The sequence below is a fragment of the Bos indicus x Bos taurus genome, chromosome 26, assembly GCF_003369695.1.
Source record: "Bos indicus x Bos taurus breed Angus x Brahman F1 hybrid chromosome 26, Bos_hybrid_MaternalHap_v2.0, whole genome shotgun sequence".
In the NCBI taxonomy this organism is placed as follows: Eukaryota; Metazoa; Chordata; class Mammalia; order Artiodactyla; family Bovidae; genus Bos; species Bos indicus x Bos taurus.
Genome location: NC_040101.1, coordinates 30,280,074 through 30,303,726, shown reverse-complemented (window position 1 = coordinate 30,303,726; position 23,653 = coordinate 30,280,074). Strand labels below are relative to the sequence as shown.

General features: G+C 47.0%; 2 protein-coding genes and 1 pseudogene across 9 annotated transcripts in view; 1 reads left to right on the top strand and 2 right to left on the bottom strand.

Moving 5' to 3' along the window:
• Positions 1-653: 653 nt before the first annotated feature.
• Positions 654-10,319, bottom strand: BLOC1S2 (biogenesis of lysosomal organelles complex 1 subunit 2). The gene is made up of 5 exons (XM_027529070.1): positions 10,217-10,319; positions 9,722-9,838; positions 3,519-3,638; positions 2,708-2,812; positions 654-1,140 (listed from the first exon to the last, which is right to left on the bottom strand). Exons 1-5 carry the CDS (start codon positions 10,281-10,283, stop codon positions 1,109-1,111), a joined length of 441 nt encoding a protein of 146 aa, XP_027384871.1. The 5' UTR covers positions 10,284-10,319; the 3' UTR covers positions 654-1,108.
• Positions 10,320-12,200: 1,881 nt separating this feature from the next.
• Positions 12,201-23,653, bottom strand: part of PKD2L1 (polycystin 2 like 1, transient receptor potential cation channel) — a 76,987-nt gene continuing 65,534 nt past the window's right edge. For 5 of the 7 annotated variants that reach the window (XR_003508904.1, XR_003508906.1, XR_003508905.1 and 2 more), the window contains 11 exons: positions 23,245-23,498; positions 22,089-22,313; positions 21,696-21,924; positions 20,858-21,028; positions 20,494-20,675; positions 20,084-20,204; positions 19,110-19,208; positions 18,778-18,899; positions 16,776-16,902; positions 13,368-13,866; positions 12,201-13,058 (listed from right to left, as the gene is read on the bottom strand). Coding sequence is in view for 1 of the 7 variants with exons in the window: in XM_027529174.1 (XP_027384975.1) it covers positions 12,990-13,058; positions 13,368-13,491; positions 13,745-13,866; positions 16,776-16,902; positions 18,778-18,899; positions 19,110-19,208; positions 20,084-20,204; positions 20,494-20,675; positions 20,858-21,028; positions 21,696-21,924; positions 22,089-22,313; positions 23,245-23,498 (1,845 nt within the window). In the remaining 6 variants the exon portion in view is untranslated. The remainder of the gene's footprint in view (positions 13,059-13,367; positions 13,867-16,775; positions 16,903-18,777; positions 18,900-19,109; positions 19,209-20,083; positions 20,205-20,493; positions 20,676-20,857; positions 21,029-21,695; positions 21,925-22,088; positions 22,314-23,244; positions 23,499-23,653) is intronic. The other 2 variants (XM_027529174.1, XR_003508909.1) reach the window with 2 other exon arrangements.
• On the top strand, positions 14,056-16,679 carry LOC113884545 (annotated as a pseudogene). The gene has a single exon (XR_003508910.1). The product of XR_003508910.1 is annotated as a centromere protein N pseudogene (transcript).

Sequence of the window (23,653 nt, the reverse complement as noted above, 5' to 3'; positions counted from 1 at the left end):
GGCCAGTTTACATTTTAGAAAGACTGATCTGCCAGTAGCATAGACTACAGGTTAGAGGCATAGTTAAGATGAGAAGAGACCACAGCAACGGTTCAGAGAAGCAGAGGATCATGGAAGACTTCTAGAACTTAAATGGTGGGAAATTACAGAGTTAAGAACTCTTTTGGAAATGGAATTGGGGACCTCAGGCACCTTCGTAACTGCTGATACCCCACTCTGGATATGACTGACTGTCTTCCAGACTGGTTAGTAAGTACCCTCTGATGTCTGTAGTCTGAAAAGAATACAGCCAGGTTCGCGGAAGCTCCCCTGACGCTGCAGACACAAGTAGGAAGATATTTTATAAAATGCTTTACTTATTGAGTAGCCTGGGTGGCAGCCCCACCTCCCCACCTAACATACACACATCCTGTTATATTTCCAAAAGTGAGCACACATGCCAAGTGTCATCCGTCTCTAGCCATCTGACTCATAAAGAGGAGACAGGAGGGGCCCATCACATACACCAAGCTATCGCAACGACACTCCTTCCACTGTTTCTGTTCAGTCTAGAAGACTTGGCCTGAGACAGTTTTAAGATTTTCTGTTATTTGCAATGTATGGAAAAGTAAATTACTGACATTCACAAGGTAATAAACTGACAAGAACAAGACTGCTTTGTTTTCCTTTTTTAATTTAGAATCTTGTTAGCAATACATTACATCCTTGATAGACAAAAACCACCTTTTACACAGTAACTCAAAAACCAACCATTTAAGAAAATAATACAGTAATCAACTGCTACCAGGGAAAAGAGGTCCTCTCATTTGATTCTACTGGCAGGCCCAGGTTTATCTGAACTTTGAGAAACTCTTTGTCCTGAATGGATGATGAAGCATTCAAGTAAAAGGTAAGGAGTTATAAGTGTTGAGTTTCTGAGGATTCTGCCTCAAAAGAAGTTCCTCCAAGGATAGCCACAGTTCTCCAGTTTACTCCAATGTTGCGATGTTTCTGGGACGACCAGCGTAGTTGCCTTTTGAGGAGTTTTCACAATTCATCAACCTGAAGATTCAGGTCTTATAAAACATTCTTTCCACATTAAAAAAGACTTTGTCCCCACAGTTGTTTTTCATCGCTTCTCCAGCTTCTTGTACTTGGCTTCTGCAGTGGGGAGAGGGAGAGGAAGAGTTATATCTTTTAAAATGGGCTCTTATAAAAAAAGAGAGAGAGGGAGAAAGAAAGAAAAAAATAAAAAAGACTTCCCCCGTGGTCCAGTAATTAAGATTTCACCTCCCAATGCAGAGGGCGCAGGCTTGATCCCTGGTCGGGGAACTAAGATCCCACATGCCTGTGCAATGTGGCCAAAAATTAAAACATTAAAAAAACAAAATCAGCTCTTACAAAGATACTCTTTAGTTAGCATTTCCAGGCAAATTTAAAAATGTCTATTACATTTTAAAAAATATCTATTAACTTCAGTCCTTGTAGCTGTCCAAATTGTATCCAAATTACGGGTACACCATAAATGCTAACTATCATTATTAGCTACGACAGATATTTGGATATCTGTCCAAATATAATCAGTGTGCTCAACTTAAGGAGTCAAATATCCATACACATAACCAAGAATCTAAAATGAGTTCCCTACATTCTAGCCCTGTCAACAGCACCTGCTCAGACACTCTACCAGGGTTAAGCAAACGTATTAGCACTGGAGCCACCAGGAGCCTTAGAAAAGCATAGGAAGCACTTGCCCCTCCAGGCTCTGTCCCAGGCACCCTCTGAGAGCCAGACTGAAAACTCAAGTACGTTTCTCCTTTTATTTTCTTATTCCTATCCTTCATACACACTAGGAAAACAATTTTGAAAGATATAGGAATTTAAAAGACCATCAAGTAAACCCCTTAATGTTATAGATTCCCCCTTTCTTTAAAACCCTGTAAGCATCTGGCACAATGCTTTCTAAAGTTCACAGTCACCATTTAGTAAATTTAATTGTGGACAATGTTAACTACCACCCATGTCAAATCTCAGTCTGCTACAAACCAATCGCTTCAAGTAGTCAACAACTGTCAATGATCAAAAATAACATGTAAATTATATCTAGGGTAAAAACAACGTGTTTTTTTTTTTAACAACTGTGTTATTTTTAACCATGGATATAAGAGCCAGAGTCAGGTAGCAAGGCATCAACACTAGTACCAGTTTCTTCCTTAAAGGAAAAGTAACCCCTTAAGAAAGGCTTGATTGGACTGCCTACTCTATTTCTGAGATGTGCATCTACATTATTAAAGATGCTTCAGCCTGCTGAACCACAATTAAATGCCTGAGCTTTGAAATCAATCATAGTTTGGAATACAGCTCTTCTATATACTAACTTTGTGTCCTTAAGCACTTTCACTGTGCAACTCTGCTGTCCTTAAGCCAGTTATAACTCCTTCAACCACAGCTTCCTCTTCAATAGAATGGGGCTAAAAATCATGTACTTACCTCAGAGATCAAAGGATTAAAAAAAATGATAGGCACAAAATATTAAGAACAGTGCCTGATATGTTATTAAGCACTCAGGAAATGTTATTTTATTACTACTAGTCATAAAAAGTTACTCTCCAGAGGTTTTGTGAAGATTAAAATAGATCACTGTAGGCATACCATAAATGTTAACTATCATATGGTCATACTGGGAGGAGGGTGCTCTTATCAAATCAAAACAAATAAAAATGGTTACCCAGTTTTTTTGAATATGCATCCAACTTGTAGGCTGCCTGCTCAAGAGCTGCTACTTGCTCCTCAATTATGTTGATCTGATCCAGATAAGGCTGCAGTCCAGCATCTTTGAAAACAAAGACAGACCAGGGTTTATACAGCATCAACAAGGAATGTAGAAAAAGGTGGAAAGTAAGCATGCTAGTGTCTGGTCAGCTCTGCCTAAGACAGAGTAGGTGGAGTGACATGATTCTGATCACTGGCAGGGCACATGCCTTAGAAGACAGTAGCTAGCTGATCAGGTATGACTGGTGACCTAAACAAAGTTAAGTCTCTCTCATCTACTAGTTTTCCTCTCTTTGAAATTCCTTGCTCCTCAAGCAATCTTTCCATTACTGACTCAGTTTCTTAGGTACTCCCAGACCAAGAAGGAGAGCCCTATAGACAGGGAACACAAATATAAGTCAACAGGAAAATATATTCTGCCAACTAAAGCAGCATATTATGATTATATATGTTATGGTTTTCTGTTTATAAAGTAGTCCTTTACGGATTTCATTGTTAAGTTAATTCCCTAGAATCTGGCCACCTTTCCTCTGCCCCATTTTTCTGGAAATAAATGGATCAACTCAAGATTCAGAAGCAGAAATAACTGTACCACCAAAGCACAGTAATCCTCAGAGTGGAAAAAATTCACTTTAACTTTGTAATTCACTTTTAGAAAATGAGCTACCTGAGGACAGAGACCATGTTCCCTTCCCTTCTCCACTCCCTCAAGCACAAATGAACATTAAATACAAACAAATATGTTTAATTGTAAAATTATTACTTACACTTCTGGTTTAAGTCCTTTAAGTTTCTACTAATGTTTATAGCAATATCTTTCATTTCAAGATACTTCAGGCTGGTTAGTTTATTCATATTTTCCAGGAGCTTATAGTCTTCACTGGTCGCTTTAAAACAAACACAGAAGATGTGATACCTTTAAGATTTGTGTAGATGACTAGAATGTGGAATTAATGACCAAATGGCAGTTCAAGGCAGGATCTAGGGAATGTCAAAGAAGCAGGCCCCTTCTGATCTATGACATTTATACTCAGCCTATGTACTCTAGGGCTTCCCTGGTGGCTCAGCAGTAAAGAATCTGCCTGCAGTGCAGGAGCTGCAGGAGCCGTGGGTTTGATCCCTGGGTTCGGAAGATCACCTGAAGGAGGGTGTAGCAATTCACTCCAGTATTCTTGCCTGGAGAATCCCATGGACAGAGAAGCCTGGAGGGCTATAGTCCATAGGGTCGCAAAGAGCAGGATATGAGTGAAGCAACTTATGCACACACATATGTATTCTAAATGTCTAAGTAGGAATTCAGGCAACAACTGGCAAACTATTCAAACCAAATAAAATCCAGAAGCTTCAGGATCGTAGTTAGAAAGGTAAAAGATAAACTCATGTACCAGAAAAAGGGAGGTGAAGCAAGCAGTCTTGGTCTCCCTAATGTGACATCATATAACTGGGCAGACCGTACCATAAATACAGATACATATGCTAAGTCACTTCAGTCGTTTCCAACTCTGTGCGACCCCATAGACAGCAGCCCACCAGGCTCCCCCGTCCCTGGGATTCTCCAGGCAAGAACACTGGAGTGGGTTGCCATTTTCTTCTCCAATGCATGAAAGTGAAAAGTGAAAGTGAAGTCGCTCAGTCGTGTCCGACTCTTAGCAACCCCATGGATTACAGCCTAACAGGCCCCTCCGTCCATGGGATTTTCCAAGCAAGAGTACTGGAGTGGGGTGCTATTGCCTTCTCCACAGATACATACAGATGGCTAATAAACATGTGAAAAAGGCTCAACATCGCTCATTACTGCTGCTCCTGCTGCTAAGTCGCTTCAGTCGTTTCCAACTCTGTGGGACCCCATAGACAGCAGCCCACCAGGCTCCCCCATCCCTGGGATTCTCCAGGCAAGAACACTGGAGTGGGTTGCCATTTCCTTCTCCAATGCATGAAAGTGAAAAGTGAAAGTGAAGTCACTCAGTCGTGTCTGACTTTTAACGACCCCATGAACTGCAGCCTACCAGGCTCCTCCGCCCATGGGATTCTCCAGGCAAGAATACTGGAGTGGGGTGCCATTGCCTTCTCCATTGCTCATTACTAGAGAAATGCAAATCACAACTACAGTGAGGTCATCACCTCAACACTGGTCAAAATGGCCATCATCAAAAAAAATCTACAAATGGGGCTCCCTTGGTGATTCAGTGGTAAAGAATCCACCTGCCAATTCAAGAGATAGGGGTTCAACTCCTGATCCAGGAAGATCCTACATGCTGCAGAGCAACTAAGCCCGTGAGCCCCAACTCTGAGCCTGTATTCTGCAACTACTGAAGCCCGAGTGCCCTAGAGCCCATGCTCCACAACAAAGAGAAGCCACTACAGTGAGAAGCCTGTGCACTGCAACCAGAGAGTAGCACCCACTCGCCACAACTCGAGAAAAGCCCGTGCAGCAATGAAGACTCAGCACAGCCAAAGCTAAGTAAATAAATAATTGTTTTAAAACTCTACAAACAATAAATGCTGCAGAGGATGTGGAGAAAAGGGAACCCTCTTGCACTGTTGGTGGGAATGTAACTTGATACTGCCACTATGGAGAACAGTATTGAGAGTCCTTAAAAAACAAAGAATAAAACTACCATATGACCCAGCAGTCCCACTACTGCGCATATACCCTGAGAAAAGCATAATTCAAAATGACACTTTGCCCACCTGATGCGAAGAGCTGACTCATTTGAAAAGACCCTGATGCTGGGAAAGACTGAGGACAGGAGGAGAAGGGGACGACAGGATGAGATGGTTGGATGGCATCACCAACTCAATGGACATGGATTTGGGTGGACTCTGGGAGTTGGTGATGGACAGGGAAGCCTGGTGTGCTGCAGTTCATGGGGTCGCAAAGAGTCGGACACGACTGAGCGACTGAACTGAACTGAACTGACCCTAATGTACATTACAACACTATTTACAATAGCCAAGAAATGGAAGCAACTTAGATGTCCACCGACAGATGAAGGGATAAAGAAGTTGTGGTACATATATATATATAATGGAATATTAGTCATAGAAAGGAATGAGCTTGAGTCAGTCCTACTGAGATAGATGAACCTAGAGCCTGCTATATAGAGTGAAGTTAAGTCAGAAAGAGAAAAACAAATAGTGTTTATTAACACATACATATGGAATCTAGGGAGAAGGAAATGGCAACCCACTCCAGCGTTCTTGCCTGGAGAATCCCGGGGATGGGGGAGCCTGGGGGGCTGCTGTCTATAGGGTCGCACAGATTCGGACACAACTGAAGCAACTTAGCATAGCATGGAATCTAGAAAATTCGTACTGATGAACTTATTTGTAGGCCAGGAATAGAGACATAGAAAACAGACTTGTGGACACACAGGGGAAGGAGAGGGTGGGACAAATTGAGAGAGCAGCACTAAGACATATACATTACCATACGTAAAACAGATAGCTAGTGGGACGTTGCTGTAACACAGGGAACTTCAACCCAGTGCTCTGTGACAACCTGGGGGTGAGGGGAGAGGGGAAGGTTCAAGAGGGATGGAACCTATGAATACTTCGAGCTGATTCACACTGTTGTATGGCAGAAGCTAACACAACATAGTAAAGCAATTACCATCAATTGAAAATAAGGAAAAAAACAGCTTTGCAAATAAATGTAGAAGAGATGGGGAAAAGATATATATATATCAATCAAAATATATATAAAGTCAACTAAGACCTCAACCAGAGAAGGCAATGGCACCCCACTCCAGTACTATTGCCTGGAGAATCCCAGGGACGGAGGAGCCTGGAAGGCTGCAGTCCATGGGGTCACTGAGGGTCAGACACAACTGAGCGACTTCACTTTCACTTTTCACTTTCATGCATTGGAGAAGGAAATGGCAACCCACTCCAGTGCTTGCCTGGAGAATCCCAGGGACGGGGGAGCCTGGTGGGCTGCCTTCCATTGGGTCGCACAGAGTTGGACACGACTGAAGTGACTTAGCAGCAGCAGCAGCAGGACCTCAACACTTCTTAGTAACTCATTTACTACTTGTGATTCTGTATTCCATTTTATGCACTGAGTTTTCCAAACTATTTGCCTGCTTCTCACATCCTTGGTTCCCTTCCCCATCCCTACTCAAAGCAAATGGCCTTTACTCCAACTTTCCCAAAAGTCAAGCCCACTTACATAAACTGCCTCAATCTTTCTGCCTCACTTCTAAACTTCTCTGAACCTTAATATATTTTCAAGAGGCAGAAGTGTTCCTATTCTTGCCAAGACAGCTCCTTCTCCTCCTGTGTACCTGATCCCAATCCTTCTACCTCTTCAGAGCCTCTCTTCAACCATCTCCTTTCCCTTGCCTTTCCAAATTCTCTCTCCATCCTGGCACCTTCCTCTCTATCTATATTCCAGTTTCCTCCAGCCCCAAAGCACTCCCTCTATTCTACACCTACATCATTCGCTCAGTAAAGCAAAGGAGCTTCACTGTTAACCCTTTTGAAAGAGTAACTTACACTCACTGCTTCCTCCTCACCACCACTCTCTGGTATAAACCGTTCCTATCTGGTCTCTGTCCCCAACACCCAGAGAAATCACATGCTCCAAGGTTGTCAGTGCTCTCCTAATTACCAAATCCTTGGCCTTTTCTCAGTTATTATCCTCCTGGGCCTCTCCATAGTATCTGACATTACTGATCTCCCTCTCTCCATGAACTGCTCCTTTCCTTGGCTGCTATAGCATTTTCTAATCTAACTGCTCTTTTTGAGTGTCTATGCCAGATCTCTTCTCATCCAACTCCCTTAACTATCTGGTCTCAGCTCTTCCTCAGCTGTGACTCATGGCTGATGTTTACATAGGTGGCACATTCCTATGGCACTCCCAGAGTTTTTGAGTTTCAAACTCAAAAAAGTATCCGTATAGATAAGAATGACAATCATAGGGAAATTACAATCCACTTTAAATTTTATAATAAATCATTTGTAAATCTAGGTACTTTAAGTACTGTTAATAAAAACGAATTGCCCAATACAGGCATTCCCTGAGATTTCAGTCCAAGTCTTCTTATCTACCTCTAAGGTCTTCCTTGGCAATCTCTTCCTACACATCCTAAACTCACACTACTAGGCAGGTGACTCCCAAATCTGTTTCTCCTGCTCTGATCACTCTGAGCTCTGGACTCACATATTCAAGTCACTTGAATGTCTTGGGAACAGTCACCCAAGTATCCCAGTAATACCTAAAATCAGCAAAGCCCAAGCTGAAAATATTATTTTCACACTAAACATGGTTCCTCTTTCCAACTTGCCTATTTTGGCTGATGGCACCACTGGCTTAAAACCTCAGACATGTCTTTAGCTGCTCCCATCCCTCAATATCCACTTCAACAAGTCTTATAAACTCCACTTCCGTAATGATCTTGGGTCCATGCTCCTCTCTCCACTCCTTTTACCATCACTCAGTCACAGACCATATCTCTTCATCTGAAATATTGTTATTCCATCTCTCCTCCATATCCACACTCTCACTGCTATCAAACTTGTCTCTTTCAAACAACGGTGACACACTCAAATACCCAGGAACCAGCAATATTATGTAAATGAGTGAAGCAAGCCAGGTGTTTGCATATTAAACACAAGATTATTCACTTCTACAAAGAAATACACTCTCATTTCTTGGAATAGTATGATCTTCTTAGTCTTAGTCTACCATTTACTTTATCAATTTTGATAGACATTGGTACAGAAAACTATTTCTGTACCACTACTAAAAAACAATATAAGAAGAGTAATACATGGCAACTGACACTGGGTCTCAGTAAAAGGGAGAAAACAGGGAGTAGTAGGGACAAACTGCACCATGCTGGTCCATTTAAAGGAGACAATGCCCAACTCTAGTCAACTAGAGCCTTGCAAGAATGGGAGCACTGCCAAGTCCTTGGAATTTTTAAAGAAAAGCCAAAATAAATAAATAAATAAATAAATAAAATCTAGATTTTGTTGCTTGGTTTCTCTTGTTCAGAAATAAACAAATAAATAGGCTGTTGGAGACTCACAACCCCTCCTATTCATCAAGCATTTTCTCATACATTCTGGTTCACAAATTTAGCTCACAGCAACTTCCTGGGGAAGTGAAACAATGTAACAGACCCTTATGAAAAGCTACACTTGACCCAGACTTCATTTTTTGGACCTTCCTCCACACGTGGGTCATGCTTCACTTGGAAATACACACTGGACCAAAAAATTAATCATGTCTCAAAGAGTGGGTCATCAAATTCTCAGACCAACCTAATAGACCCCAAATTTTGCTGGTCACTCCCCAGTTCCCTTTAACCTAATAAGTACATCTCTTTAGCCAAACAAACAGCTTGCTTATACTATCTCACTCACTAGTCATTTCCCACTTTTCTGCCAATGAATTCTTATATTCTTTACAACCCCTTTCAAAATACACTTGCCCCAAGAAAGCACTTCTTGATTAATTCTTTTTCGTTTTCTCAGGCTCAGTCTACACTATGGAGACCTGCAGGGTTGTACTAAGTATTCTTACGTGTTTCTGCACCAATTTTTTTTTTTTTGAAGTACAGTTGATTTACAATGCTGTGTTAATTACTGCTGTACAGCAAAGTGACTCAGCCATACACACACACACACACACACACATTCTTTTTTCCTTACATTCTTTTCCATTATGGTTTATCATAGGACATTAAATACAGTTCTCTGTGCTACATAGTGTGCCCTTGCTGTTCATCCTGTGTTTCTGAAAGTAGTTCCTGAATTTCTCCAGGGAAGGGAGGGACTTCTTTCCTACGCTTTCTTGACCTCCCCAAACTTCCAACAGGCATGTTTTAAGGTTTATGGGGTTAGGGAGGGAGCCGCACACTGACGCTGCTAAAGCACCTCACGGGTTTGCCTGTGCCAAACGCCAAACCACTTCAGCGAGTGGTGCCCGGCACTACCCGCATCCATCCGGACCGCGCCTCACCCGTCAGTTCCCCAGTCAGGTAAGTTGCCATTTTGGAGAACATGTCCCGGCAGAGCTCATTTATGTCAGCCTCAGCAGGCTCCTTTGCTTCCTCAGCAGTCTCCACAGCGACATCATCTGAATCAAAGGAGAACGAGTAAGTGCCCCGCCCTGCCCCGGTCCTAATCCAGACACAGCAGCTTCTCCCCACACCCCTCCACCTGACCTCATTCCATCAAATCGGCTCCATTCTCAAGTGCCGTAATTCCAAGTCCCTCACTTCCTTCCAGCCTCACCCGCCTCTGCCTCAGGCCTCTGCTCCCTTGCACCGGCCTCAGGCCACACTTGACCTCGGGGCCACTCTTTCTCAGTAGCCCTGACAGGACAAACACGCTCACACACAGGCGCGCCCCTCCGATCTGCCCGCTCCCGCCAGGTGAGCCCCGGCATCTCGGGGCCGTACCCGGAGACTCAGGCCTCCCCACCGGACACTTCATCCCCGTCCACTCCGCATACCTCGAACTGGCTCCTCGCGGTGGATCGCGGGGACACCCTCGGCCGCCGCCGCCGCCGCCGCCGCCATGCCCTGCCCCGCGCTGCTTCCGGTTGTGAGGTGCTGCGCATGCGCGCTGGGCGTGCCCCGCCCTCCCCGCCCTGGGTTCAATGCCCTGTGATTCTGCGCTTGTGGGCTAAGTTATGTCTCAAGTAAAGAATAATAACCAAGCTTAAGCACTAAGCCAAATTTAAAGCCAAAATAGTCTTCGTGAGTGAACGCGCTGCCAAGGGTCCGACATCTGGAACGAAGGATGCACTCAATCCCGCGGCCACTCCCTGGAAGTATCGTTAGCCTAGTAACAGACCCACGACCTCTTGGATGGGTCGAGCCCAGTGTAGCCTGCTGACTATAAAGTGGTAAAGAGACAAGTTAGCCCCTCCTCAGAGAATCCTCACTCTGGCCGGTATTAGTCGCTGAAGGACTGCTCAGGAAATCCATGCTTTTGAAGCTAATCTCATCCAGGCTCTGGGAAACCTTCAGGCCGTTACACCTGAGCCAAAACACTCTCTCTTCCGCTTCCCTGATAGTTCAGTTGGTAAAGAATCCGCCTGCAATGCAGGAGACCCCAGTTCGTATTCCTGGATCGGGAAGTTCCCCTGGAGAAGGGATAGGCTACCCACTCCAGTATTCTTGGGCTTCCCTTGTGGCTCAGCCGGTTAAGAATCCACCCGCAATGCGGGAGACCTGATTTTGATCCCTGGGTTGGGAAGATCCCCTGGAGAAGGGAAAGGCTACCCACCCCAGTGTTCAGGCCTGGAGACTTCCATGGACTGTATAGTCCTTGGGGTCGCAGAGAGTCGGACAGTACTGAGTGACTTTCACTTCACTTCCGATGTCCTAGATTAAGGTCAACTCACTGGGCGTTTTTTTTTTCAAACAGCAGACTGGCACCTGTTTCTCTTCCGTTGCTATAACCTTTCTTGAAGAAAGCTTAGATCATATTTTTTTTTCCTGGTCACACCACCTGGCATGTGGGATCTTAGTTACCCCAACCCTGTAGGGGATGGAACCCATGTGTCCACATTGGGAGTACAGAGTCTTAACCACCAGGGAAGTCCAGTTATAAATTTTCAGAACTGAGGATACAGTCTGGTGTTCTTAATTGATTCAGCTGTTTCAAATACAAATAGAATGTATTTGATGGGATGGAAGAACAGGGATGGGTGAAGGGAATGGATGAAAAAAGAAAGTGGGGAGCAGTGGAATGTGCAAAATGAGGGAGGAATAAAGATCACAAGGGAAGAGAGAGGGGATATAGCAGGTGTCAAGATGCAGGCCTATACTCTCGAAATCTTGGTGTAGGAGCTTTTTTGTCTTATCTCTGGTTATTCTCCATCTACACTCTCACTGCCCACACCCAACAGTGTGCTCGTGCACACACACACAAACACACACACACCCCTTCTAAGGACCAGAACACCCTAGATTACCACCTCCACCTCCTCCAATAGGACAATCATCAGATCAGATCAGATCAGTCGCTCAGTCGTGTCCGACTCTTTGCGACCCCATGAATCGCAGCACGCCAGGCCTCCCTGTCCATCACCAACTCCTGGAGTTCACTCAGACTCACGTCCATCAAATCAGTGATGCCATCCAGCCATCTCATCCTCTGTCGTCCCCTTCTCCTCTTGCCCCCAATCCCTCCCAGCATCAGAGTCTTTTCCAACGAGTCAACTCTTCGCATGAGGTGGCCAAAGTACTGGAGTTTCAGCTTTAGCATCATTCCTTCCAAAGTGTCCACCATTTCAAACCATTCCTATGAGTCAGAAGTTTTTCCTTCAGGACTCCTGGGGAAGCCCAGCTTCTTCACACTGTCACTGCCCCAGCTCTACACTTCCCAGGAGGGGTGAGCTTTCTCCAGCCCTAGTATTAATACAAGGATGGGTCACAGTTCCAGCCCCTCTTCTTTCTCCTGCCATCCCCAAAGCAAGTGCAAAGTCCTGGTTTTCCTAAGGATTTTATTTTATTGATAATCACCAGGCAAACCCACAATGTCCTGTGGAAGGAGAGAATCAGAGTCCCCCACATTTTATCCAAAGATCCTAGAATCCGGAGGTCGTTTCTTGGCCAGCTTCTCCTCAGGCTTCAGCTTTGTTCTGGTTTACACCCCCCTCCCTGTTCAGGGGCACGTCTGGAGGCAGACTTGCCCCTGAGCCTTCCTGGACTTTGCTGGGGAAGGTTGAGGGAGGTCACCAATCCAACTCCTCTACAACACTGTACTCTCCCCACGCAAGAAAGTGTCCCCTCCTCTCTGGCTTCCCCTTCTCTTTCACATGGAATCCCAATGGGGAAGAAGTGAACCCCATGGTTGCCAGCAGTTGTCCTCAAGACACACAGAGGAAAAGTTTCACTGGCAAGTAAGAAGACATCTAGATATTGCTGTTCTCTCAGCTTCTACTTTTTTCACAAATCATGGCTATCCAGATGCTCAGGAAAGTTATTACCCTTCTTTATTGTTTTTGACTTAAAAAAAAAAAATTATCACAGCAGAATTCAGAGCCCACGGGGGGTGAGAGGCCCAGCAGGAAATATTTCATAGAGCTATACAGCTACACACAGAAACCTTGGCTCAAAAGGCCAGGCACAGGGTGGGGTTTGGCAGCAGCAGTGGTAGCACCCACTGCCCTAGAAGTGGAGGGCGTGTGCTGGGGGAGCTTCTGGGGAGGCGGTGACAGAGGAACCTGCTGTCTGAAGCTTTAGGACCCCTCCCCTACTACTCTCCTGCCTGCCCTAGAGTCCCCAGGGGGCTGGAGTCACAGCTGGGGCTGCCTGCAGGTGCTCCCAAATGCCTTGTTCCCCCTGTTGGAAGAAAAAAAGGACAGGTCACTTGGAGGAGGAGTTTGTGTCCCACTTTCCTTTTACCTGGATCTGTTTCTCCAACCCCAGACCCTCTCCTGGAGGCTAAGGTCGCCCTCAGGCCAGAGAAACAACTTCAGTTCTTCTTTCCACCCCCTGATCTCCACTGACAGACTGACTACCGGGAACATGTTGCCCCAGGAGACTGAAATGCTGATCTTTCAAAAATGTTTTGCCTCCATCCACTAAGTAGAAAAGATGGTAGAGATCAGCTGTGGGGAGCCAGGAAGAGCCAGGTGAAGGACCACTCACTGCGCCTGGAAGAGGAGCCAGCCACCCCTTCCTCTCCACCATCGTCAGCTTTGACCTCATGGCATCAACCTGGGTCATGACTCCTTCCAGGACAGTCTCCAGCTGCAAAACTCTCCTTGTGAGCCTGTGCAGGATTTGAGAGAGACCAAAGGAGCAGAAATGTGTGTCTGGAGAGCTGGGTGATTCCAGGGGAAGGGGGTACAGAACAGGGGATGCCCGGATGGGAGCAAAGAACATAAGGCCCAGTGGTGCTGGGAGAATTAAAGGGGGACAGGGGTTTTCCCTGGGGTAGGATAGGGAGTTGGAAGGTTGTGGAAAGAAGCTCAAGGTAGAACGACATAAACACAGTCAGCCCTGGGCCCCCTGGCTGCACGTACGTGTAGAATTCTTCTCCCGAAACCCAGCCACCTGTTTTGGCAGCCTGCTTTGGACTCGACTCGCCTGGTGGGCTCCTCACAATGGACCAGCCCAAGTTCTCAATCTCAGCATGGACAGCCACCTGATCAGGAAGTCAGAGGTCAGGGAGAAGATGACTCTGGGAAGTCATCAGCTCCTGCTCCATCACTTGCTCTAATGGGCTCTCAGGACCAGGCCTTGGGCTATAGTTATTGCTATTCCCTTTTCCCCTCAAACTCTAGAGACAACAGAATCAGAGTGGTGGTGCTGGACACAAAGCTGGCCTAACCTCTGGGAGAGAATCACCTCCCCAAGAAACAAAACACAAGCTCTTTGAAGCACTGATGAATGGGGCACTCACTAGAAGCCAACTCTGTTGAGGGAGAGGAGGGACAGTGTCCTGGCACTGCTCCTTTAGCCCTTGGCTTTTTGGTCTATGCAGGCTAGGGATGAAGAGGCATAGGAGGGGCAGCTAAGGGTCAGAGTTTGAGAACTCCAAGGAGAGGGCAAGAGCTCTGAAGGAATTGTCAGAGATTCCTCGGCAATTGGTCCTTTTCTCCCTGAGGCTGTGTTTTAGAGCAATGATGATCAACCTTGGCTATGCACTGGAGTCACCTGGGGAGCTTTAAAAACGACTGATGAGGGCGGGAACAGTCGATGAGGAGAGAGCCGGCCGGCGATGCCGGCGATGTGGGTACGAGAACCCGGCGGCGTGGGATCCGGCGGGATGTGGCGGGAGCCTAGAAGAAGCCACGTCCCACGACTCTGAGGCGACTCTCTTGTGACTGCCACGGGTCCCAAGTGCCAAAGAGATGGATGAAACTCTTGCCGAATTTTTCAGGAGGACCATCTTGAAAATCCCAATGACTGAAATGATGACAATCCTAAAAACCTGGAATTTTTTGTCTGAAAATCAACTGCAGACCGTAAACTTTCGGCAGAGAAAGGAATCTATTGTTCAGGACTTGGTTCTGCTTTGTGAGGAGAACCGTGCGAGTCTCAATGACGCAGCCCATTTAGACATCATTTATACTCAGTTTCATCGGCACCAGAAAATTTGGGATGTTTTTCAGATGAGTAAAGCACCAGGTGACGACATTGATCTTTTTGATATGGAACAATTCAAAAGTTCATTCAAGAAAATTCTTCAGAGAGCATTAAAAAATGTGACAGTCAGCTTCAGAGACGCCGAGGAGAACTCGGTATGGATTCGAATTGCCTGGGGAACACAGTATAAAAAGCCAAACCAGTACAAACCTGCTTACGTGGTATACTATTCCCAAACTCCATATGCCTTCACTTCGTCCTCCCGACTGAAGAGCAATCTACCCCTTCTGGGTCAGGCACTGACAGTTGCTAGCAAACACCATCAGATTGTGAAAATGGACCTCAGAAGCCGATATCTGGACTCTCTTAAGGCTATTGTTTTTAAACAGTATAATCAGAGCTTTGAAACTCACAACTGTACTACATCTCTACAAGAAGGAAGCCTTGGGCTAGATATAAATATGGATTCAAGGATCATTCATGAAAACAAAGTTGAAAAAGAAAGAGTGCAGAGAGTGACTCAAGAAATTTTTGGAGACTATCCTCAACCAAGACTAGAATTTGCACAATATAAGCTTGAAACGAAATTCAAAAGTGACTTAAACGGGGGCATCCTGGCTGAGAGAGAAGAGCCCCTCCGGTGCCTGGTAAAGTTCTCTAGCCCGCATCTTCTGGAAGCGCTGAAATCCCTGGCCCCAGCCGGTATTGCAGATGCACCACTTTCTCCACTGCTCACTTGCATACCCAATAAGGGAAAGAATTATTTTAAAATTAGAGATAAATAAGCTATATGTGGTTTTTGTTAAGTACAGCATCCTTGACTGTATTGCATATGAATTTTAGTTAATGACTAGCTGGAGAGCTTCTATCTACAAAACCTGTTTTAGAAATTCATCCTTGATATTGAAGATTTGGAAATGTTCAATGTAATTCTTGGGACTGATTCTTTCCTCCTGCCGCAAAGCATAGCAGTTGCGGGACTAAGATGTGACAGGATGTCTTTTCTTTCACTCCTGTCTCTCCTCAATCCCAGAGAGGTCTGGTTCCATTGGGATTTTCTCTTAAGACTTGGATCACAGAAAGAAGCACCAAGAAACTACACCGAACTCAAAATTTTCTAAGAGAAGCATAAAATTGGTCCATTCAAAGGGCACATTTGGGCCCATTAAGTTATTATTGCAAGAGGTAGCCTACTAGGTGATTCAGTTATACAAAATAATGATTTCATTGTAAATATGATATTTCTCATAATCTATTTTATCACACATATGGCATTCAAACTGACTGGTAATATACCAATTTGTAAATAAAGATATTTAAAAACTGGAAAAAAAAAAAAAAAAAACGACTGATGAGGCTTCCCTGATGGTTCAGTGGTAAAGAATCCATCTGCCAATGCAGGAGACGTGGATCCAGTCCCTGACAGGGGAAGATCCCACTATGCCATGGACCAGCGAAGCCCATGCACCACAGCTACTGAGCCTGTGCTCTAGAGCCCGGGAGCCGCAACTACTGAGCCCACATACGACAGCTACTGAGGCTCACATGTCCTAGAGCCCATACTCTACAATAAGAGAAGCCACCGCAATGAGAAGCCTGCACACCACAACTAGAGAAAGCCCGCAACAGAGATCCAGTACAGCCATGAATAAATAAATTGATTAATTAAAAAACAAAAAACAGCCAGTGTCCAATTCTGGCAGAACCACATCGAAAACAAATGATGGCTGACCCCCACTGACTCCCCCAGAGATTCTGATCTGGAGTGTGTGGCCTGAGCATGAGGATGTTTTAAAACTCTCCAGGGGGTTCTACCACACAGCAGTTTGAGAACCACTATTCTAGAGAGGTCTTTCCCGCCCATCCATTGGAGGATTTCCAAGTTGGTTAGTGTTCGGGGTGTGCTGCAGGAAGAGGAGGATGAGCAGTTTCCTTGTAGCCTCTCCACCAGCTGCCTGGGCTCACCCTCTCCCCCTCCAGCTTCTGCTGCGTCTCCTTCTGCTCCTTCTCGTCTAGGACGCCGTTCCCATCTTGGTCAAACCTGGTGAAGGCAGCCGTGAGCTTGGTCGTCTCATGCTCTGTGTGCTCCAGCCTGAAGAGAACAGGGGGATGAAATGACCTCTGACCTGCCATGGCTGTGAGCTCTCCATTATGGACTCCTCACTCTTTTTTTTTGCTAGACTCTGGCAAGAGTCTTGCTCTCTAGAGACAAAGGGGGCCACATGAGAAAGCCAGGATGTCAAGGTCTAGTGGTTTGAAACCCCTCACACAATCCCTTGAATCTATTTCTTCCTTCCCTGACTCCTGCTGACTAGGTTCAGGCCCTCAGGATCTCCTAAAAGAATTACTGCAAAATCTCTTTGCCTCCAAATAACCCACCCTCTACCTGCTCCCTACCCCCTGCCCTGTGGCCTTCCCTTCATTACCTACCCCTGAAATCCATTCTTCATAATGCAACTAGAGTTACATTATTCTAAAGTACAAGCCTATTGAATTTCCTGGCGGTCCAGTGGTTAGGACTTGCACTTTCACTGCCAAGGGCCCAGGTTTGATCCCTGGTCAGGGAACTAAAATCCCGAAAGCTGCACTGCATGCCCCTCCCTTGCTGCTGCTGCTGCTAAGTCGCTTCAGTCGTGTCCGACTCTGTGGGACCCCATAGACGGCAGCCCACCAGGCTCCCCCGTCCCTGGGATTCTCCAGGCAAGAACACTGGAGTGGGTTGCCATTTCCTTCTCCAATGCATGAAAGTGAAAAGTGAAAGTGAAGTTGCTCAGTCGTGTCTGACTCAGCGACCCCATGGACTACAGCCCACCAGGCTCCTCCGTCCATGGGATTTTCCAGGCAAGAGTATTGGAGTGGGGTGCCATTGCCTTCTCCGGCCCCTCCCCTACCCCCACCCAAAAAAAAGAGTACAAGACTAACTATACTCCTTCCCTGCTTAAAACCTCTCCTGGGCACCGTATTCTTTGGATAGAGAAGTGGTGTTCAGGGCTTTTCCCAATGTGGCCTTAGCCCATTTCTCCGCCTCGTCTGCGTTGCCCAACCTTTCATTTACTGCCTTACAATGCTCAGTTACTTATTAGTCCTGTGCATGTGGCTCAGTTTCAGACCTCTTTGCCTTTGTATGTGCTTTTATACCTCCATGCTCCCTTGCTTTTAGTTATTTCTGTTGTGGAACAGAATCACTGTTCTGTGATTTCTGTTTATTTGCTTATATGTCTGTGAATTCCTGAAAGACAAAGATTATCTCATTTAATTATATGCCTGGCCCACAGCTGGTACTCACAATATATCTGATCAATGTTTATTAATATGTTTAACTGAGAAGCAGGGAGAGGATGGCTAAGGAAATAATCCTGTGTTTGTGAGGGAGCATAGAATTGAGCTCAGAGTTTTGTGGGAGTGAGGCATGTATACAATGATTAGGGAATCATGGTATTACACTGGTGCTAAGGGTTGTTCAACAAGGTCCAGAATAGAACAATCAGAGTCCTTTAAACCAGGGGCACAGTTCTGAAGGTCAGGATAAGAGACCTATAAACCAAGGTTGCTGCTGCTGCTGCTGCTAAGTCACTTCAGTCGTGTCTGACTCTGTGCGACCCCATAAACGGCAGTCCACCAGGCTCCTCCGTCCCTGGGACTCTCCAGGCAAGAACACTGGAGTGGGTTGCCATTTCCTTCTCCAATGCATGAAAGTGAAAAGTGAAAGGGAAGTCGTTCAGTCATGTCTGACTCTTCGAGACCCCATGGACTGCAGCCCACCAGGCTCCTTCATCCATGGGATTTTCCAGGCAAGAGTACTGGAGTGGGGTGCCATGCCTTCTCCGATAAGCCAAGGTTAAAGGCCTGTAAAACAAGGTCAGAGGCCCATGGGCCAAGATTGGAGGGTTATAGGCAAAGGGCATATGCTTGAGGGTCAAGGACTTATAGATCAATGTCAGAGAAGGTTGGATCTCTGCTTGCTCACTCCCTCAAGGTGTTGGTGAAGTCCTCGAACTGGATCTCCTGCTCCCCAGCCTGCAGGACCTTCTGCACATCTGAAACCTGCTCCTTCCTCAGATGCAGCCTCCGTAGGGTCTTGTTGTAGCCCTGGACAGGGAAAAGAAACAGGCCTGGTTCCCTCCTGCAACCTCCTCCTCATCTCTTGTCCCACCTGCACTCACAGGGTGACAGGATCCCAGGGATAAGCTGAAGGCACACGAGAGCACAGGCCCCTAACCCATCAGGCGCAGACCAGGACACAGAGCCTTGACCTGGGCCCTGATGTACATGTGCGGCTCAAGGAGACTGAGTAGTCACCTGTCTCAGGAGGTCTGAAAGCTGTAGCTCATCCTTTTGTCCAGCCAGCTCCTCCTTGACCTCTGAATATGTGTCATTGATGATGGCCAGGAACATGTTCTGGAGGAGAAAGCAGGGACCAGAGTCCTCACTTCCAGATCCACTGACAGCATCAAGCCCACGGACCCTATGAACGTCCCAACATGTGTTCCAAAAAGGCCAATACCTCCAGCGCCATCTCTGCAGCCCACTGATCCCCACATCTCAGGGTCCCCAGAGCCCAGGCTTTCAGCACAGTTCTGTTGTGGGGGTGGGAGTGGGGGTCATGCCCCTTCATCAACCTGATGTCCTCCCTTCCTGCTGCAGTAATCCGGCCACAAAGATACCCCAACATACGCCACAGGCCCCCTTCATGGAAGGGTCTGCTTGTCACTGAAGCCAGAAACTTTCCAAGGTGAGAGTAAAATTGTGCTCTCTTCACCGTCTATCCCCAAATCCATATCTGTATCCCTGTCCACCAATCAAATAAAGAAACCTGCTGGCTTTTCTAACAAAAATCAAACACAGATCTTTCATGGTTGGCAGGGAGAGAGAGCAAATACCAAACAATGGTAGTAGAAAGAGCCAGAGAGCCCCAGGGGAAAGAGGGTCTTAGAAAATAGGCAGAAAAGCTTCCAAGGGCAGGCCCTTCTCCCCATGAAGTAGCCTTCCTTCTCTTTCCATCCTTGGAGGACAGGGGTTTGATTTTAGGGAGGGAGCCTGCAGATTCCTTTATACTCTGCAAACTGCCTAACTGTGCTGACCACACACTGGCCAACCTTCAGAAAATACAGAGGTTCTCCTCGCCCCCCACCTCTCCATCCTTGGTTTGAGAAACCCTCCGTAATTATTAGTGTAGAACATGGGTGGAGTGGGGGACAAAACCCCACCTTGCAGGCCATTCACATCTCCACTCCTCATGTTCCCAAATCCCCATCCCTCAGTGGGACCCTCACCAGGAGCACGAAGAAGACGAAGAAGACGTAGGTGACAAAGTAAACAGGTCCCAGGATGCGGTTGGCGTTGTCAATAGCATTGTAGTCAAAGTCCCCAAGGATGATCCGGAACTGAGTGAAGCTGAGACACCATGGCCTGGGCTTCACCCTGAGCCCAACCATAACCTTGACGCCATCCCACTTCCCTCCCTACTGCTCTTCAGTGAACTCAGACCCCTGACCCAATCTGATGCAGACAGAACAAGGTCAGAGATGCTGAGCACACACACTAGGGCTTCTGGGGACTCATCCAGATGCTTTAAGCACAGAGACACCCACATCCACATCCACCCAAATTCCCCAAGGATACACACACCCCTAGAGCCAGAGGGTGAGGGGCCAGGGAGGAGTGGAGGGGGAAGGACACACACATGCACTTGACGAAAGTGCTGAAGTTTTCCACTTGGGTCCCGAAAAGCAGGTAGCCCAGCTGGGCGTAGGCGAAAAACACAAGGAAGAACATGACGGCAAAGCCCAAGATGTCCTTGGCACAGCGGGCCAGCGTGGAGGAGAGCTGGGTCATGGTCTTGTTGAAGCTGATGTACTTGAATATCTGAAAGGGCCATATTGAACCAAGTAATTAGGGAAGAAAGAGGAAAGCCTGAAACAGTCCACTCCGGGGGCCTAGGGAGGCCACAGGAGTTGCCAAAACCAGACAAGGAAAATGAGACAAGTCCTAGGGAAGGGAGAATGCGTGCCCTGAGGTGCTGCTGAGGGTGCGGAGCCCCAAGGTACCTTGATCCAGGCAAAGAAGAGGTTGACGGCGTTCATGTTGTTGTACTGTGTCTGCCAGAAGGCGAGGAACTCAAAGTCAGCATACATGTTTGGCTGCTGTAAAAGCTTCCCCATCAGCCGATTCACCTCGAGGGTTCGGAATATGTGGAAGCCCACAGCCATAATGGAGAGCTGTCACAACGGGAGTTGGGGAGTGTCAGAGAGTCAAGAGAATCTCAAGGGAAGTTCAACCATGAAGTCCCAGGGGAGACCTGGGGTGGGTAAGACAGGTAGGTAGAAAAACACCTCTCTCCCTGCTGAGTGGTTGACTATCTTAGGTTCAAGTGGAACTGGATAGGATGATTGGGGGAACAGCTTAAAGTCCAAGAGAAGGCTGTGAGGCCAGTGGTAAATATGTAGATTGTAAAGGACCATGGAGAGATGGAGCCAAGCAATTTTATTTCCCCCACCTCTTTCCAGCCTTGGTCGGACATGCATGTGTCCTGTTAATAGGAAGGAGACGAAGATGAAGAGGCAGAAAATTTTAATAGAAGAGAAAAGGCAGGAGTTTCAAGGGGACAGGTCATGAGGGGGAAAGACAGAAGAGGAACATAACGTCAGGTACAAAAAAGAAGCAGGGCCTGGATCACAGGCCGGAGGGAGAGGAAACATGGAGATAGGATTCTTCCAGGGCCGAGCCTGGGGCACATCAGCCTCTGGATTAGGGAGCTGTTACACAGTGATTTGACCAGAAGTCCCAAGGACTTGGGATGCCAGAAGGAAGAACTGGGAGCCCCTCTCAGGGTAGACCTCCCTGCACCACCCCAGGTGTCCCAAGTCTAGGACATCTGTCCCTCACCAAGATGACCACCAGGTCCAGAATGTTCCAGATGCTGCTGAGGTAACGAAGCCTGTGGATGCGGAGCTCTAGGATCTCCTCCACTACGTAGTAGAAGATGAAGATGCAGAAGGCAATCTCACAGCCAACGATAAAGAAGTCCCAGTTGCTGACATAGCGGATCAGCTTAACCGTGCGGATTTGCCAGGATGGGATGGCACCTCCTGTAGCTGGAAACTCCACCACCAGTCTGTGGGAGGAGTGGGGTGTCTGGTGGGGCCTGTGCTGGGACAGTTCCTCCCATCCTCTCCCCTCCCCCACCACAGGGAACACATTTAAGGAAGGGTCTCCAGCAGAGGAGAGGTGAACCAGGAACCATGGGTGACAGAGGGAAGGCAGGGAAAGGGGACCCACCTCAGAACACAGAAAAGATTGATGTTAGCATTGTAGACTGAGAAGTCGATGAAGACCACCCGAGTGCCCCTGTCCAGCCATAGGCCCTCCTTAAGGTCCTTGAGTGCCTCTTCACAGGCCCGTCGAGATCCTGGAAGGTCCAGGTAGTAGCCACCTCCACTGTAGCTTGTGAGCTGGCCCCAGTGAGAGGAGCCCCCCAGCTCATCCTGCGAGTGGTAGGTCCATCTGTCACAGAAGAAGCCACCTGAGTGGAGAGGTCTGAGCCAGGCCCAGAAGCTGGACTCCCAAGGCAATGGCAGCATTTTATAACTGTCTGGGCTTTATTGTTTCATATATATTACCTATATATATCGCATATACATTTTACATATATTATCTTGTTTAACCTAACTATTTGAGAAGGAAGGAAAAATATTATTCATATTTTACAGAGGATGAAACTAATACTCAGATGTCTGAGATAATCCAGCTAGTTAGTGGCTGAAGTGAAGTTCAAATGTAAATCTCCTGATATTTTACAATGTCACCCAAGTCTACAGATAATAAACCCAAGTCCACTTTTGACTCCAGCCTGAGTAGTCCCCATGAGGAAAGCATGTAGCCCAGAAAAGACCCCTTCTTCTCATGTGCACCTGGCTACTTAGCCTCATGATTCTCTGTTTTGTCCACAAACTTTCCTCCCTGAACCCTTATTTCTCTCCTCTTCTTTCCTGTCCTATTCACCCTTTCCCTTTCTTCCCTAATGCCTCATCCATCCTTGGCCCCTTGCTGCCTTCCCCTATTAGCTCCAAGGGTCAGACCCTTCCAGCCATGACTTGTGTGGATCCATTCTCCATACCCAGGAGGGTCTTCTGGGCAAGAAAGGATGCTTCCTCTGGCAAGACTGCCTCCAGAGTAGGGCAGCTGTGACAGGGACCTGTGTGTGAAGACAACTCTGAAGGCTATGGCTCTGTCTGCTCACATACCTTTTCTGTTCCTCAATGACCCAGACCAGGGTCTCCAAACAGTCACAGATGGGTCTCAGAGAGACGCCTCTCACCGCCCCACCAAGTACCCCCAAGGCTCTTTAAGTCTGAATGGAAATGGTTCCCAAGCCTGGGATGGCATCAGGCTCAGAGGGGCAAGCCCTGCGACACTGGTTGGGGGACTCACTCACGCTGTGCCATTGAGGGGCCCAAAGGGGAGTTGCTCTTCCTCGTCTGGGGAGTAGACATCGTAGCAGCTCAGAATGTCCTCGCGGAAGTCCTCATGCACCATGCAGGAGTCATTGCGGACCCGCAGCTGCCGCAGCCTCGGAACCCCCAGCAACAGGTTCTCATAGTAGATGAAGGAGTGGGAGCCGTGGCCCAGGCTCTGGTTGTTGTACCATTTGGTCCAATACAAGCTGTCCAGTAATGGGCCCTGGGCAAACTAGAGCACAAACTGGGTTGAACCTGACCCAGACTCTGCTGACTCTTACCCTTAGAATTCCCTTTTCCCATACTCACTGACCCCCTCCAGCTTGTCTCCAGTCTGCTTCTGTTGGGCTCTTCAGCCTAGCCATGAACTCTGGCCAAATCTCAGCC